General features: G+C 40.0%; 2 protein-coding genes across 2 annotated transcripts; one reads left to right on the forward strand and one right to left on the reverse strand.

Moving 5' to 3' along the window:
• Positions 1-3,870: 3,870 nt before the first annotated feature.
• On the reverse strand, positions 3,871-5,967 carry LOC135702478 (matrix metalloproteinase-19-like). The gene is made up of 3 exons (XM_065223525.1): positions 5,727-5,967; positions 5,037-5,666; positions 3,871-4,976 (listed from the first exon to the last, which is right to left on the reverse strand). Exons 1-3 carry the CDS (start codon positions 5,922-5,924, stop codon positions 4,371-4,373), a joined length of 1,434 nt encoding a protein of 477 aa, XP_065079597.1. The 5' UTR covers positions 5,925-5,967; the 3' UTR covers positions 3,871-4,370.
• A 5,373-nt stretch (positions 5,968-11,340) lies between these two features.
• On the forward strand, positions 11,341-12,962 carry LOC135702222 (matrix metalloproteinase-19-like). The gene is made up of 2 exons (XM_065223260.1): positions 11,341-11,547; positions 11,607-12,962. Exons 1-2 carry the CDS (start codon positions 11,356-11,358, stop codon positions 12,876-12,878), a joined length of 1,464 nt encoding a protein of 487 aa, XP_065079332.1. The 5' UTR covers positions 11,341-11,355; the 3' UTR covers positions 12,879-12,962.
• Positions 12,963-16,277: the final 3,315 nt, after the last annotated feature.

Below are 16,277 nucleotides of genomic sequence, written 5' to 3' on the forward strand. Positions count from 1 at the left end.
TGAGATCTTTCATTGAATATGACATTTGCCAGCCCTGGTGGTAAACAACTATCTACATCATGTCAAGTTATTGGAACTACCCTAAAGTTTTTTGATCTTCACTAAATTTAAAAAAAAAAAAGGGTTGTGTCCTAGACACGACCGCAGTATGACGTAGAACCTATCTATTTATCTCTATCTATGATGCATCATATATGCATTTAGGTTAACATCCGACGTCCCTCCTTTTTTACATATTCTGCACAAAACATACTTTCTAAGCCCCGCAACTGACAGGATTTCCCGCCATTTTATTATGAATGGGAGCGTAACAAACGTTTCTTATGTGCAGAATATGGAAAAAAAGGATGGACTTTGGATGTTAATATAATTTCATATATAGAGGTACCAGATATGTTTTACAGTCAGTTGTTGGTAATTCATCGAGTGTATGCCTCCTGTTAAGCAATTTTTTTTTGAAAATGTTGGCTCTGCATGTAAAAAATTATTTGTTTATACATAATTTTGGTTTGCTTAAAATTTATTTCCAGGAAAAAAATGATTGTCCAAGTCCATGTCTTTTTCGGGTTATGTTAAGGGGGGAGGGGGAGAGGTTGTTAAGGAGAAGGGGGTTTAAAATGCACGTTTTTTCAAGTCTCATTCCTCATTGTGGTAGACACGCCATGGTCCACCTTTAGCCGTTGACTTAGTCCTGCTTGCTGCAGGACCTAGTGCCACGCCGTCCGAAGCGGTAATGAGCAGAGCGCTGATTTATATCTTTTCAGGTTCAAGCAGAATGATGTGCAACCAAGTGGTATTCGTTTATGATGACTGGGTTTGGGAAAAAGGCTTATTTCATGAAATCAGTGATAAAATTACCATTTGTACATTTTCAAAAGTTTAATTACAAAAAAATTGGAAAAATATTTATTTCAGCAGGTTTGTAATGTAATATCCTATCGATTGGCGTATTTTGATTTTAATTTCATTTATAAATGACAAAGGTACAAGCGTTCAAAACCTAACACTCCTTCACCACACATATTTTTTGATGTGCACCCCAGTATAGTCGACAAAGCCGTAGTTCTACGTCAAAAAATATCTAAAGCTCCCGAAATTTTCCTGACGCTCGTGGGACTCAAAACTTATTTGAAGCGTCCTGGACTCTTTTCTTGGAACATCTGAAAAGTTCTTGTGTTTTATTTTCAATAGTCAATCGAATGGCCTTATGTTCTCAATTTTTTTCCAGGAGTTTTTAGAACTTCCCTAAAGCTTACACAATTTACCGAATGTTTATCGATTTAGTCTGAAGTTCTCAGAACCATTTCGAAGCTCTCTGATTTTTCCTTAAGATCTTTGCACTTACCTTTTTAAGTTAATTCAGTTAAGTTATTTAAAGCTAATCAACTTATTTTGATAAAAGATAATTGTAGGATTTTAGGACTACCTGGCCGTAGGTATGATGTTTGGTCGGCGGATGTACGGTGGTGCTGGTGGTTAGACACACCACAATGGTAATCCTAAATAATTACGGTAAACAGCGTACTCTTTACACTACGCAATTATAACCTGGCGGGGATTGATCCAGGAATCGACGTTAGGATGCTTCGGACTTCTCTTCTAGCGACGTTTTCATCACTACCTAAAGCCCCACTTTGCGAAAGCATTTCCAGTCGATGGTGTGTTATAATGCAATTTTTCGCTAACTTCGCGTATGAAGTAACATAAAAACACTTTGAATGTAACAACTCAAGGTGGGAGTAGCCGTCAACAATGCTGATGATGGTACAGCACGCAACAACCACCCTACTGCTTTCTCTCTGATATGATCACGGTGGTCATGACGAGAGGAGCAACACAATAGTTGGGTAAAGAAGAATTGCATTATAACACACCATCGACTGGAAATGCTCTCGCAACGTGGGGCTTTAGGTAGTGATGAAAACGTCGCTAGAACTATTCCACAGCCGCAGTCAGTTTATGAGCAAAAGAAGGACGCACATTTTTTGCCTGTAGACTTGGAGACATACTTCAAGTCTCCGCGTACATCGTACGTGTTAGACAAAAGATGTGCGTCTAACTTCAAAAACTGTCGCATTAATGGCCCTTCGCTCATTTTCAACTTCTATTCAATTTTCATACTGCCGTACTCTAACGGAACTATCCACCTGCTATCTTCTAAAGATCATTCTCTAGCTAATAAATTATCACACTAAAGCTTCATGTTAGCATTTCCAACCAACTCTGATTTATGTTTACTTAAACACTACGCAATTGGCAGTGTTTGAAAAATCATTGCTCAGCAATCCATGGGTCGATTTTAAATCTATTGTTACTGAATAAATCTGTTGTAGTTTCAACTGGCGTCAATAAATTTGAAGTCTGTCAATAAATGTCTGAGCTATGATTTTGCAAACATTGCAAGTTTGCCGTTACACATTTTACCGGAGTCATCGTGTTCGGAGTGTTAATCATAAGAGTGTTTAGTAATGGATGGGTGTCCAAAAATGCCCGTATGATATTTTATTGCACAACTTTCACAAGAGAAGCGCATGTAGATCTATATAGGTCCCCCCAAACTGGCGCATTTTTTACGCCGCGGCAGCGGTAGTGAATAAATCGCGTTGACCGCGGCAGCGAAATTTGCGAAAATTAGAGAAATTTGCAGAGCTTCAGGAAAATTTGTAGATCATCAAAAACTTTGTAGAATTTCAGAGAGGTTGAGTTCGCTCTTAGTATTATCCCGATATTTCAGATGAATTATCTCATGAATATTTTTTTTAGTTCTGCTAAATACTGCTCCTACGGAACCTTTGAACTCATATGCCATACTCCTAAGAAATTCATTTGAATTATTCTCAGAACTGAATTTATTTCTAAACTCTCTTTGGATTTTCTCCTTCTTTTGGAATTCAACTTGCTGTTTCTTAATTCTCCTTTTAAATTAAATGTAGTTCTATCAACATATTCCTTAGATTTAGCATAGCATATGCAATTTTACAAATAGTTTGTGGTCAACTATCTGCCCAAATACCTTAGATTTTTCCTCGGTGAGTTTATAGCAGTTTACCGATATTTGTATAAGTTGAGCGATTTTCATATAAATTTGAGAAAGTTCGCAAACATTCATTGAAAAGCAAGGAATTTTGTAGAAGTTCATGGAACTTCATATAAGCTCTGCTAGAATTTCAAGAATTTCGGGGGATTCAGGGAGTTTTGTAGATGGGAATATTGTAGAAATTTCAATGATGGTCAAATTTCAGGGAAGAGTAAATTAAATTTTCAAGTTCAGACATCTTTGAAAATAATAATAAATTGTAGTTTGTGTAATTCCAAAACCATTTAATAGCATTCAATGGGCTACAAAACCTTTCATTTGGCGCTGAGTTTGTCCAAAACAGATGAGTGGTTGCAGAGAAACATGAGCGTATTAATTTCGTTACACACACACATACACACACACGCACACACATACGTACACACACAGACATTTTTCAATTTTCCGTTTTTGCCATTGTGTATTTTGAAAATCACTTTCCGTACAACAACACCAGCACCAGCACGCGTGGGTTTCCCATACCTTTAAATCGATTTATCACCTTAAATATAGCTCTAATCGCGATTTGGGGGGTGTCCAGATGCTCGAAATTTTCATACCCAAATTTCCCAATATAAAATATTTCATAAATCTTTATTTGTCGGCCGGTGGGTTTCCCAAACCTTTAAACCGATTTATCTTCTTAAAAAATAGCTCTAATCATGATTTGGGGGGTGTCCAGATGCTCGAAATTTTCGTGGTTTGAGCGCTTCCACAAGCCGCCATGCATTTAAAACGTGGCGAATTTTAAACCTAAGCTTTAAGGACCCCCTATTTCAGTGCTCTGCTAGTGATGGCTAATAAAAATAAATCGGATTTTCATGCTGGTTACTCATGGAGTAACGATGAGTAGCCACCTTTTTCGAAAAAGTAGTCTTCAAAAGAGATGTAGGGAAAATTATGGTGTACATTTTTGCACAATAGAGTATTTGGGTACAACTTAAAATTCTAAAGCTATAGGTGATTTTAACTCAAACAATAAACAGTCTTCAGGCTGGAGGGTTTAAAAATTTTTGAATTCAATTATCTCCGTATAGATGGCTCTAATCAAGTTGAAAAAATATTGTAACCGGACTTTCCTCATAATTTTGACCTCTACCATAATTTAAAGACTGAACTGGCAGCACTGAGCAAACTGATAATTTTATAGTTAGTTGTGCTTGTGAGTAAACAAACCTCCTATATTTCTGATAAAGAAGGAGGCTGCAAATAATCAGTGTCGAATGGTTTTCTCAGCTTGATTCCCATAGCTGTAAATACATAAGTAACGAATTCTATTTTATTCCAAATGCCTTCAATCACACAAAAGCCAATCATTTTCCTCTCCTTGAAACCGTCCAGTCGGCTGTAGAACGTACTTCATACCGCCCTTGAACACAGCCACATCGTCCTTGGTATCCAAGCCGGCATCGATGTTCTTCGGCAGTCCCATTTCTTTCATCATGGCGGGATAACTCGAACTGACCCTTCTCTTCGTAACATCGTACACCCAGTACTGGCTCCCTTTGAGCGCAAAAATATCTCCATCAGCGTCACTCATCAGGGCATCAATATCACTCGGCAGTCCACGGAATCCATCGCTGATCAATCGCGGATGCCCGGCGTTCAACCGACCATCCGCAAATCGCCAATATTTGTTACCCTTGAAGAAGTAACTTCGTCCGTCGCCGTACCGTAAGGCAGCATCGATGTTTCCGGGAAGGCCGGGCCACTTGGAGGAGATCAACCGGCCGACGGGACGCTTCTCGTTCACATTATAGTAATAAATGCCCGCAAAGACATACAGGTTGCCGTCGGATTCCTGGATGGCAGCATCGATCTTCATCAGGGAGCACAGCTTGGGCGCTACGTTACTCATGGTTCTTCCACCTCTTCGAACACCGTACAGTTCTCGTATGTTCTGAAATCATGGAATTTCTCCCAATGACATTGTAATGTATTGATTAGTTTGTGTGGTTACCTCAATATCAATTGGTTGTGGTTCGGTGAATCGGTTACTCTCGTTCGGATGCATCAACGATGCTTTGGATCGCGAATGCTCCAGCCCCAGTGCGTGGCCGATCTCGTGCAGTGCCGTGTCCAGAAAGTCTTCCATTGTTACGTCCTCGTCGTCGAAAAAATACTTACTGTTAAAGTGAATATCGCCAACTTCCGGGAAGAAGGCATGCGCCAGCGTGGTTGGATCGTCGAACGTACACCGACGATCGCGTTTCCTATGAAGTCGTCCTCCGAAGTTGATTTCAATGTCGGCATCCTCATTGTCCACCTCCGCAAAGTCCAAATTCGTAACCCTACTCCATTCGTTGAACGCTTTCATGAGCATCGTTTGAATGGGACTCGTTCTTTTCGCCCGTGGAAAGTTCTCAATCCTATAGGTAAGTACATTCTTGCTCCACTTGGAGACACCGACCTTGAGTTTGGCGCTTTTTTTCGATCCGCAATGTGGCCGTCCAATGGCCAGCTTCGTCTCATCATCTAGAATGCCCGTAACGGGGATGTCATTGTCATGTTGAAAGGTGCGTATGATTTTGCTTAATGCTCGTTCGTCATCGTCATCAATTTCGTTGTAGCCCAAATCACGGAGGATCCCCTTCGATCAATAGAATGAAAATTGTTTAAATTTTTCACTTTTCCGAAATGCTAATTTTACCTCAGCAATCAGCTCGGTAAGATCGGGAATTTTCAACGCTTCCGCCGGATCCGGTAGAATCTGGTCTGGTCCGGTGGCTTTCTTTCTGCTCAGCTTGGACACTTTGGCTTCCGGTGTGGGAACACCATAGACCTCGCATGGACTTAGCTCGTTATGAAGTATCACCAGGCACAGGACCAGCGTCGATCGACAGCACATCGTAACTTCAGTTCAGTGCGACGCAACGATTGCAACTGACTGGTGCGATATGGGGTCGCTCCCGCTCCTTTCATAAGGTCAATCAAAACAGATGATAACACAGCGCGAGGGAATTCCGAGTGAGATTGTCGATGTTGATGTTTATTTGTGAGCAGCAGGCAAGCCACTATATTTTTAGACATTGAAGATAGAGTACACCACAGATCATGTTGCATGATGACAAGAGCTGAAAAGTTGAATAATCATAAATGGCATTTAAATTGATTGACGTAACAGTACAATTTCACTTTTTTTCGAAGCCGCATCCCAAGCTGGGATGAATATTCTTTTGGTATCCATATATCAATTTTTTTTAGCTTAGCTTAGACTGACTGGTTGCTACTCCATGATTGATCATAATCAGTGAAATTGCACAATGGGTCAATTGAATGAGGTTGGGAGTGACCGAACATTCTCATTGTACAAGTTTCAGTGACTTCTTATATGAATGATCAATAACGACGTCAGTCACGTCCTTGCAATCAGGTGAGAGATGTGAAGGAAAGTTAGAGTTGTTATGAGGACCGTGTTTATCCCTGCGTCCCTACAAAGGTCACAGGAGGAAGGTTTCGTTAGTAGGGTGGGGTTCGTTCGATCAGGATTCACCTTGATAGGTGATGTGATCATTGTTTTGATATAATGGCAGTTTGATAAATACACGAATCCGGAGCTGTGAGAAAACTAACTCTTTTTTGCACAGTTGTAGCAAGTACGCTTTGTTATTTTCAAATCCTCATTAAATATTTATCATGTGTAAATATATTTTTCAATCCATTATTCTTTGTTTTGTATATTTTTTTTTCCTTTGGTTTGTTTTTTCCGTCGATCTTGTTTTCCGTGCTGAGCACCAATGCTACCGACGTGCCAGGAAGACAGCTCCCACACCTGGACCCTACCTATCGACCCATCAACTCATGAACCGGGGACCAACGGCTTTACTTCCCATCCGAAGGAAGGCGTGATCAGAGATGTTATGCCTCAGAACATCCCGGCGGCGCCGACTGGGATTGAACCCAAGCCTGCTGGGGTGAGAGGTAATCACGCTTACCACTACACCACCGCACACTGGGGACAAAATCGAAACAATGTGTTAAAATTCAATAACTTCGGTGCTCGCTGGAACAAGAGACTAAAAAATAGTCATTCTTATAGAAAAAAGTCTCAGAAATCGATTGGAGTGGGTTTCATCTTGGGCACGATAGGGTAAGTTGGGGTTTTTCACAGTTTTGCCCTAAAATCTCCTATTTTGCATGATTTGAATGCTGTATCTCAAGATACCGATGATATAGACGGATGATTTCTTCGGCAAAGTTGATCAGGAGGTCAAGGACTGTTGGATGATGGACAGAACAATTCGGAATTCCTCCACTAGGTGGCGCTAGTGAGCATTCGAAGTGAATATGTATCACAAGATCCTAACTATTTAGACGGATGATTTCTTCGGCAAAGTTGATCAGGGGGTCAAGGATTGTTGGATGATGGACAGAACAATTCCTCCGCTAGGTGGCGCTAGTGATTATTGAAAGTGAATATATTTGTGCTGCTGTATCTCAAGATCCTGACTATTTACACGAATGATTTCTTCGGCAAAGTTGATCAGGGGTCAAGGAATGTTGGATAATGGACAGAACAATTCGGAATTCCTCCGCTAGTTAGAGCTATCTATGATATTCTCTGGCTATTACGTCCCAACTGTAACTTAACGCCTGCTCTCAACTTAGTGCTCTAGATGCACTTCCACAGTTGTTAATTGAAAGCTTTCCAAGCCTGTTCGATTTTAACATGTGTATATTGTGTGGCAAGTACAATAATATACTATGCCCAGGGAAGTAGAGAAATTTTCCAATCTGAAATACTAGACCAACCGGGATTCGAACCCAGCCACCTACAGCATGGTTTGCTTTATAGTAGCAGATTCTATCGACCGAGCTTATGGAGGCCCCCTGATCTATGAATTTAATCAAACTAAAATGCAAGATGGTAGCCTAATTAACAAGTAGCCTAATTAACAATTTGGTGAACCTAGAACGTCTTAAACATATCGAATTCAAACGTAAATAATGTGCATGATATGTTTAACCCTGTTTGGAGATGCTTTAATACAAAGGGCTTTGAATCTGTGAACCTGGATGAGAATTTGATCTGAACTCAAGGACAATTTGGAGAACCGTTTACTTGACTTTGTGTCTAGGGCACTATCGAAAGCACCTGCGGCTGTTGCGCAATGTGTTAAAAACTGGATTGGTCAATTAAATCGGTGATGGTCAACATTTGGAATTTCTACTTGCAGTTTCATCCTTGGACTCGTAATCATTATTTATTTGTTGAAAACAAATAATTTCAGTTGGCAGTCAAAGAATATTCCACAGATTGCACAAACAAACGCAGATCCAAGTATTCAACATAATCAAACGCACCGGGACGTCGCGTCTTCAGGTGGGGGAGTAGTTAAGGCCCAATCATCCCTTGAACCAGGTACATCAGCCAGAGTTCAGCTTCCATTGATAAACCACGCATCATCGAGCACAACATCACCCAGAGTCTAGCTTCCTTTGATAAACCACACATCATCAGTAGCCACCATCATTCCAACAATGTAGCCATCCATCAGAGCCAGAGACATCATTACGCCGAGTCAGCATCTTCGATCATCATTCCTGGTATTCATCGAGCAGCATCACTCGACGTCAACGATCGCCTTTCACACGGTAGCAGCGCCGCAGCTTAGGTAGGACGTGACAGTTTAATAAACAATAATCCATAGGATAGAATTCGTAAGCTGTAACCATTGCGAGAAATAAATCATCATTCATTCTTAGTTCAACAGGCAGCAGAAGAAGTTGTTCTTTTTTAAAAAACAATCCCAATGCCGCCTCGACCATAACATATATATATATATATATATATTTTTTTTTCAACGAATGGAACTCTGTTTCAAATTTCTATGGATGTATTTGTGGAGCTTTTAATCTGACAAATGGCAGACGGCAAACGGAGCCGACAAAATGATCGAGCTTCACACTATAGACATCTCTCAAGAAACCAGATTTTTTCAATACTTCTGGTTCATCATTTTTTCTAAGGATTTTCTACTGTCAAATACTTCAAAACGCGTCTCTCGAGGTATTCTATTATGATACGAGACTCAGATATTATTACAAGGACCTTTAGGTGATCAGATCAGATCAGATCTCCACAAAAAATCTTTGTATATTTATTCAATACTTCTGTATGATCTATTATTCGATTATTCTGAAGATCTTTAACTGACCAACATTCAAATGACGTCTCTTAGAAATTCTCTTATGATACCAGGTGTCTCAGAAATTATACCAAAGACCTTCGGGTGCTCATAGATTTGCAAAACTTCTCAGGATATTTTCTCAATACTTCATGATCATAAATTATTGCAAAGCCTTTAGGTGCTAATAGGTCTCCAATAACTTCTCATAATAATTTTGCAATACTTCAGGATGATCAAGTATTAAATCCGAAGATCTTCAACTGTTCAACTGCCTCTCAAACATTCAAAGTGTTTTATATGTTACTTCATACGTGAAGTTAGCGTTTTCAGAGTTGGTTGGAAATGCTAACATGACGCTTTAGTGTGATAATTTATTAGCTAGAGAATGATCTTTAGAAGAGGGTAGGTGGATAGTTCCGTTAGAGTACGGCAGGGCCATTAATGCGACAGTTTTTTAAGTCAGACGCCCATCTTTTGCCTAATCCGTACGATGTACGCAGAGACTTGAAGTATGTCTTCAAGTCTACAGGCAAGCTAAACTAAAGCTTCATGTTAGCATTTCCAACCAACTCTGAAAACGCTAACTTCGCGTATGAAGTAACATATAAAACACTTTGAATGTAACAACTTAAGGCGGGAGTAGCCGTCAACAATGCTGATGATGGTACAGCACGCAACAACCACCCTACAGCTATCTCTCTGAGATGACCACGTTGGTCATGACGAGAGAAGCAACACAATAGTTGGGTCAAGAAGAATTGCATTATAATACACCATCGACTGGAAATGCTCTCTCAAACGTGGGGCTTTAGGTAGTGATGAAACGTCGCTAGAACTATTCCACAGCCGCAGTCAGTTATGAGCAGAAGGAGAACGCACATCTTTTGCCTGTAGACTTAAAGACATACTTCAAGTCTCCGCGTACATCGTACGGGTTAGGCAAAAGATGTGCGTCTGACTTCAAAAACTGTCGTATTAAAATGGCCCTTTGCTCATTTTCAAACTTCTATTCAATTTTCATACTGCCGTACTCTAACGGAACTATCCACCTACCCTCTTCTAAAGATCATTCTCTAGCTTATAAATTATCACACTAAAGCTTCAAGTTAGCATTTCCAACCAACTGTGCTTCTCAAAGATTGGCTAGTGATATCAGCTGTCTCAGAAATTATTGCTAAGACCTTCAGGTGTTCATAGGTCTCCAAACACATCTCTGGATATTTTTTCCAAGATTTCCCGGTTCAGTTTCCCTGCATATTTTGACTGCAGAATCGTCCGGGACCTTTTTCGTGGTTAGAATTCATTACCTGCCACTGGATAACGTTTTTGCAATCATCTTGGTCCAGAGAACATTTTAGAAAACGAATCACTTTCTCCGTTCTTGTTAAAATCACCGAAGCAAACAAGCTGTGCCCACGCATACATATGTAGGGATGAATACCATACACCGTTTAACTCTTCTTCTTCTTATTCTTCTTCTTCTTCTTCTTCTTCTTATTCTTCTTCTTCTTCTTCTTCTTCACATTTCAAGCTTATTGATTATCGTATATTAGCTTATTGCGTGCTCTCAACTTAGTGTTCTAGATACACTTCCACAGTTATTAAATTGAGAGCTACCGTTGCCAGTACCATTTTTGCATTAGTATAATTGTGTGTCAAGTTCAATCATACTCTATATGCCCAGGGAAGTTGAGAAATTTTCCAACCCGAAAAATTCCTAGACCGGACCGGGAATCAAACCCAGCCACCTCAAGCATGGTCTTGCTTTGTAGCTGCACCGTTACCGACTGAGCTAACGGAGGCCTTTACTAAATACCTAGTTTATGGTTGAAACTAATGACATACAAACAAAATCAGCGTAATTGCTACTGCGGCTACTAATCTTCAGCAGGGTCATCATTGAGTGTCTCTCACGTAAAGTAATGCTAAATTAACTACTGATTGGGCAATTGCATCAACGTAATATTCAGTGTAATCCCAAACCCAAGCTATTATTAAAATATGGACAAACCAGCCCCTAGATAGTGATAGTCCCGCCGAGCCTGCATCCGATGGCAACGCTTGTCAACAAACTGGACACGATGTTTGTAAATTTCGTCGACCCGCCAGCGTGGTAATCAGTTGTATTCCGGCATTATCAGTGGAAAGATGAATCTGCTGGTATTTGCTCCTCTGCTAGGTTTGCTTCGGATCGGTTTTACCGTTCCTGTTTACATAAATCCCGATTCGGTTGTCTTCAAATCGACCCATCTGCCGACCAATGTTATGAACCAGGAGGATACAAATAAATTTCCCACCGACCCAAGGATGCCACTGGACGTGACGGAGCATGATGTAACTGTAAGATCGCTTGCCCAATGAATGCGAGTCTATAATTTTCATCGAGACATTGATTGCAGGTGTTTCTAGAAGATGAAGGATTTTTAAGCAAGGATGAGATCGTCAATAGGATGGATCAAACGACAGATGATAGTACAACTCTGGCGCTGAAACGACTCCAACAGCGTTATCATCTGTTCGAAAGTGGAACACTTGACGATGATACCCGTCGGCTTATCGCGGCACCTCGCTGTGGCGTTGCTGAACTCAATACGATCGACGCAAAATGGACAAAACGATCGTTGACGTTCAAAATCAGCAGCTTTCCCAGAAGCATTGCCACTGCCGAAGCGAGACAACTGATTAAGCAAGCTTTCGACGAGTGGACCAAACATGTTCAACTGACCATAACAGAGGTTGTCCGTGGGCCAGCCGATATCTACGTGAGTGATGAACAGGAAATTCACCGGAATCGACTCGGACAGGAGTGTAGATTTTCCAGCAATACAACGTTAGCTCACGCATTCTACCCGGAAGTGGGAGACATCCATTATAACAACCAACGCACTTATACGGCGGATGAGTTCTTTAGCACAACCATCCACGAGATTGGTCATACGCTTGGCTTGGAACATACGACTTCACAAACATCGATCATGTTTCCGATGCACATTCGGTATCACACGGAGATCCCACCGGAGGATCGTCGTGCACTTCAAGCACTGTATGGGGTGCGACAAACTACTGTCAGACCAACCTCTGCTTCAGGTCCCCCCAAGAACGGACCACGACTTTGTTCACTGGACAGGATCGATACCATACTGAACGACGCCGAGGGTCAGACTTTAGTTCTGGCTGGAAACTACTACTATCCTCTGAGCGTACGTAATCCCAAGGGTCGACGAATTCGATCGAAATGGCCACGGCTTCCGGCAGGAATTGAGGCCGCGTTCACCTACCGAAACAACAAAACCTTCTTCTTCAAGCATAACAGAGTGTGGGTGTATGCTGACGATCAACTGGAAGCCGGCTATCCGAAGCCCATTGCGGATGAGTTTCCTGGGCTGCCGAACAATTTGAGCACCGTGTTTCTAACGCGCAATGGGAGTCTTTTGGCCATCAGGAAAAAGCAGTACTGGTTCTACAGTCCCCGGATGCGACCGCAGGTGAGCAAGGAATTTCCACGGCTGGTGTACGACTTCAAGGATATGCCGACGAATTTGGATGCTGCGCTGCGCCACACGGATGGGCAGTCGTACTTCTTCAAGGACCGCAGCTATTACGTCATGAACATGAAGAATTATTCGGTGGGATCTGCTAGCCCGATGGAGGGTCGGTGGTTTTTGTGCTGACCTTTGGCGTGGAACTCAGAGATGTGGTATTCGACATTCACACGGAAACAGGCGATTCTGGTTTTAGAGCTTCGGAAAAAAGAAGCAAGGCATCACTGTGATGAGTAATATAATATAAATATGTTATGCCAAAAATATCAGCGACAATATGGCTTCATGATTTATTTTCCAATTTCTTAAATCTTGACAAGAATCCAAAATGCAAAGTGTTAAATTTTTATTTTTGTCACTTCCTCTCGGAAGTTTAAGTTTGTGGAGGGACAATTTCATCCCCTTTAATCCCGTTTCCTAAAGCTTAGGGAACATATATTAACCCTAGCCAGCAAGCGGCTCTGCACGCTGAATCGAAACGGACAGCAGCAGAAGCAGAACGAAACAGACGAGAAACTGAAAGAAAGAGAAAAATATGCGCTGTCAATGTGCAATAGCGATTGAACGCGTAAAAAGTGAATCGCACATAGCTAGAATAAAATGAGTAATTTGTTTTTGGGTTCATTGAACCATTTTAGCATTTTAGGGGAGATCGAGGTAGGCCACGCGCAAAGTTGAAATGTTTTGTTTTTGCAGCTGTTTTTTTTCGAGTAATTTTTATCATTTTATGAACCTGATTTTGATGATTTCAAAAGTGTTTTTAGTGTTCGTGATTCATGTCATTTTTTTAAATGGCATCAGCGGCATCACGTTGTGTGGCAAGTACTACCAAGGCGAAAATAGTTTATGCGCCACCGCTGCCGATGACATGACCGGTTTACAGGTCTACTTGAAACATGCTTTTGCATGAAATAGTCCCTTCAACCACAATATTTGCCCACTTCCAGATAGTATACATAAAATAAAGTCCCAGGAAGAAATAAGCAAAATGAGTTGCTGAGTGAAATACGGCCTCAAAGGTTTTATTGGAGATATAATAGTCAACAAACAAGTAACGATTACAAGAAGCAATTTAATATAGCTGTTTTTTAGGAGTCGAATTTAAACAAGTTTTAACTCCAGGAGCATACATATCAAAAAGGAAAGCAAAAGTAATATATTTATGAAATTATGAGTTTATTTTTCCAGTGTACTCTGAGTTTTTTCAGCAGTAGTGTATACCCGTACTTTGCATATTTTGTTTAAAATTTCACAAACAAAATTTAAACATCATTTAACAACAAAATACTTGGATACTTTTTCCTTATTTGCGTGGAATGGTCTTTGTTTTGCAAAAACACTTCAGCCTATTGCTCTTTATATAATACTATTACCAATATTTTTTATAATGCAGGTATAAAATAAACTCATCAAAACTGAATGGTACTTAAGAAGGACTTGTTGCCAAGGCATTTTTCTATTCAAAACCATCTATTGAAGAAAAAGGCATTTTTGATAAGATAACAAAATATAAAGATCATCTTCAGTTTTCATTAAAAATTGTTGAACAACATCCCTGCATGTTTCCAACAAGTATACGTATTACATTAAAACAAAGTATGAAATACATTAATCTTGCCCCACAGAAAGTAGATTTCCACATCATGATTTTTTTCTCATTAATATTGCACTAAAATCTCCCATAAGTTGTTGTTGAACACTGCTTTTTATTGTGCAAGATAAATTTTACGTTTACTTTGTTTTAATGTAATCCGTGAACTTGTTGGAAACGTGCGGCGATGTTGTTCAACAACTTTCAACTTAAATTGCAGTTGTTCTTTCAACATATTGCAGTTGTTGATGTTGCCTGCTTTGATAAAATTGACACATAAATCAATTTTACGGATGTTACGGATCTTCTCACGGACCATCTGGTGACTAATCAGAGCCATTGAACAGCTAATGTATCTAAAATCACCATTTTACTACACTCCACATAGTTGCAGAGTAAAATCAAGGCCTACTTTGATCAAATTTACACAGCAATAAATTTATCAGATTTTCCGGATCTTCCAGTGGGTTATGTCGTGACCACTCGGAACAATTGAACCGCTAATATAACAAAAATTACTATTTTACTACATTTCACGTAGTTGCAAAGCAAAATCAAGGCCTACTTTCATCAAATTTACGCAGCAATACATTTTACGGATGTTCCGGATCTTTCGGCGAGCCACTTGGAGCCAGTGAACAACTACACAGCAAAAAATAATTTTGATATCACATCAAAGTGGATGCACTACAATCATGTCGAAAATTTCATGTAATTTTTATGACCACATACATAAACAAATGCAGTAAAAGCAGCGTAATGTCAGTTCATGCATTGTATTAATGATAATTTTGTCCCTTTTATCAAGTAATATTACACCATATTTTCGACATGATTGTAGTGCATCCACTTTGACGTGATATCAAAATTATTTTTTTGCTGTGTAATATATAAAAAATCATAATTTTACTACATTATATACAGTTGCAATGAAAAATCAAGGCATACTTTGATGAAATTTACTTAGCAATCAATTTTACGGATGTTCCAGATCTTTCGGTGGGTCATCTGGTGACCATTTGGAGCCAATGACCAGCTAATATTTCAGAAATCACCATTTTACTGTATTCCATATAATTGCGGAGGAAAATCAAGGCCTACTTTGATCAAATTTACACAGCAATCAATTTTACGGATGTTCCGTATCTACCAGCGGACCATCTGGTGATAACTCGGAGCCATTGAACAGCTAACATATCAAAAATCACCATTTTACAACATTTATCATTGTTGCAGAGAAAAATCAAGGCCTACTTTGATCGAATTTAAGTAGCACTAAATTTTACGGATGTTTCGGATCTTCCGGCGGATCATCTGGTGACCACTTGGAGCCATTGAAACGCTTATATATCTAAAATCATTAATTTACTACATTTCATATAGTTGCAGAGAATAATCAAGGCCTACTTTGATCAAAAATACATAATAATCCAGATTAAGGTTGATCCAGGTCATCGGAAGGCCTTCCGGTGGACGCTCAGTATTTAGAACCAGGTTATGGGTTGATTTTGTTAAAATATTAATCAGCACTACCCATAGATGCCTGTTGCTGTGGATTTTCAGCACCACCTTGTTGTAGACGACTGGTACCTTTTCTCCCCCCGATGCACTATGGGCAAAAATGGGTCCAAAATTACCCAAAATTCAATATCTCAACAGCACGCTGAATTCCGGCCATGAAAAACGACTTTTCCGAAGGGAAATTGTCCGGGAAATCGATTGCACGTAGTCCCATAGACCGGAGAGCCTTTTATGTATGTGTTTTGGACCATTTTACCCCATTTTCCCCTACTTTTTGGAGGAAAATTTTTTTCACAGCTCTATTTTTCGTAAAACATAAGCACTTTATGCATGGTTTTAGAATACTATTTCTTTAAACAACAGTTCATGATATATTAGGGGAATACGGGGTACACTTTATAGGGGAGTAAGGGGTA

This window comes from Ochlerotatus camptorhynchus, unplaced genomic scaffold (assembly GCF_037179485.1).
Source record: "Ochlerotatus camptorhynchus isolate MF236.1 unplaced genomic scaffold, CSIRO-AGI_Acam_v1.1 ptg000017l, whole genome shotgun sequence".
NCBI classification, from domain to species: Eukaryota; Metazoa; Arthropoda; class Insecta; order Diptera; family Culicidae; genus Ochlerotatus; species Ochlerotatus camptorhynchus.

Bases quoted from the DNA above. Each gene is read 5' to 3' on its own strand.
- LOC135702222 (XM_065223260.1), top strand. From the start codon at position 11,356: ATGAATCTGCTGGTATTTGCTCCTCTGCTAGGTTTGCTTCGGATCGGT. The intron at 11,548-11,606 runs GTAAGATCGCTT...CATTGATTGCAG, and splicing joins TGACGGAGCATGATGTAACT to GTGTTTCTAGAAGATGAAGG.
- LOC135702478 (XM_065223525.1), bottom strand. From the start codon at position 5,924: ATGTGCTGTCGATCGACGCTGGTCCTGTGCCTGGTGATACTTCATAAC. The intron at 5,667-5,726 runs GTAAAATTAGCA...TATTGATCGAAG, and splicing joins TTACCGAGCTGATTGCTGAG to GGGATCCTCCGTGATTTGGG. The intron at 4,977-5,036 runs GTAACCACACAA...CCATGATTTCAG, and splicing joins CACAACCAATTGATATTGAG to AACATACGAGAACTGTACGG.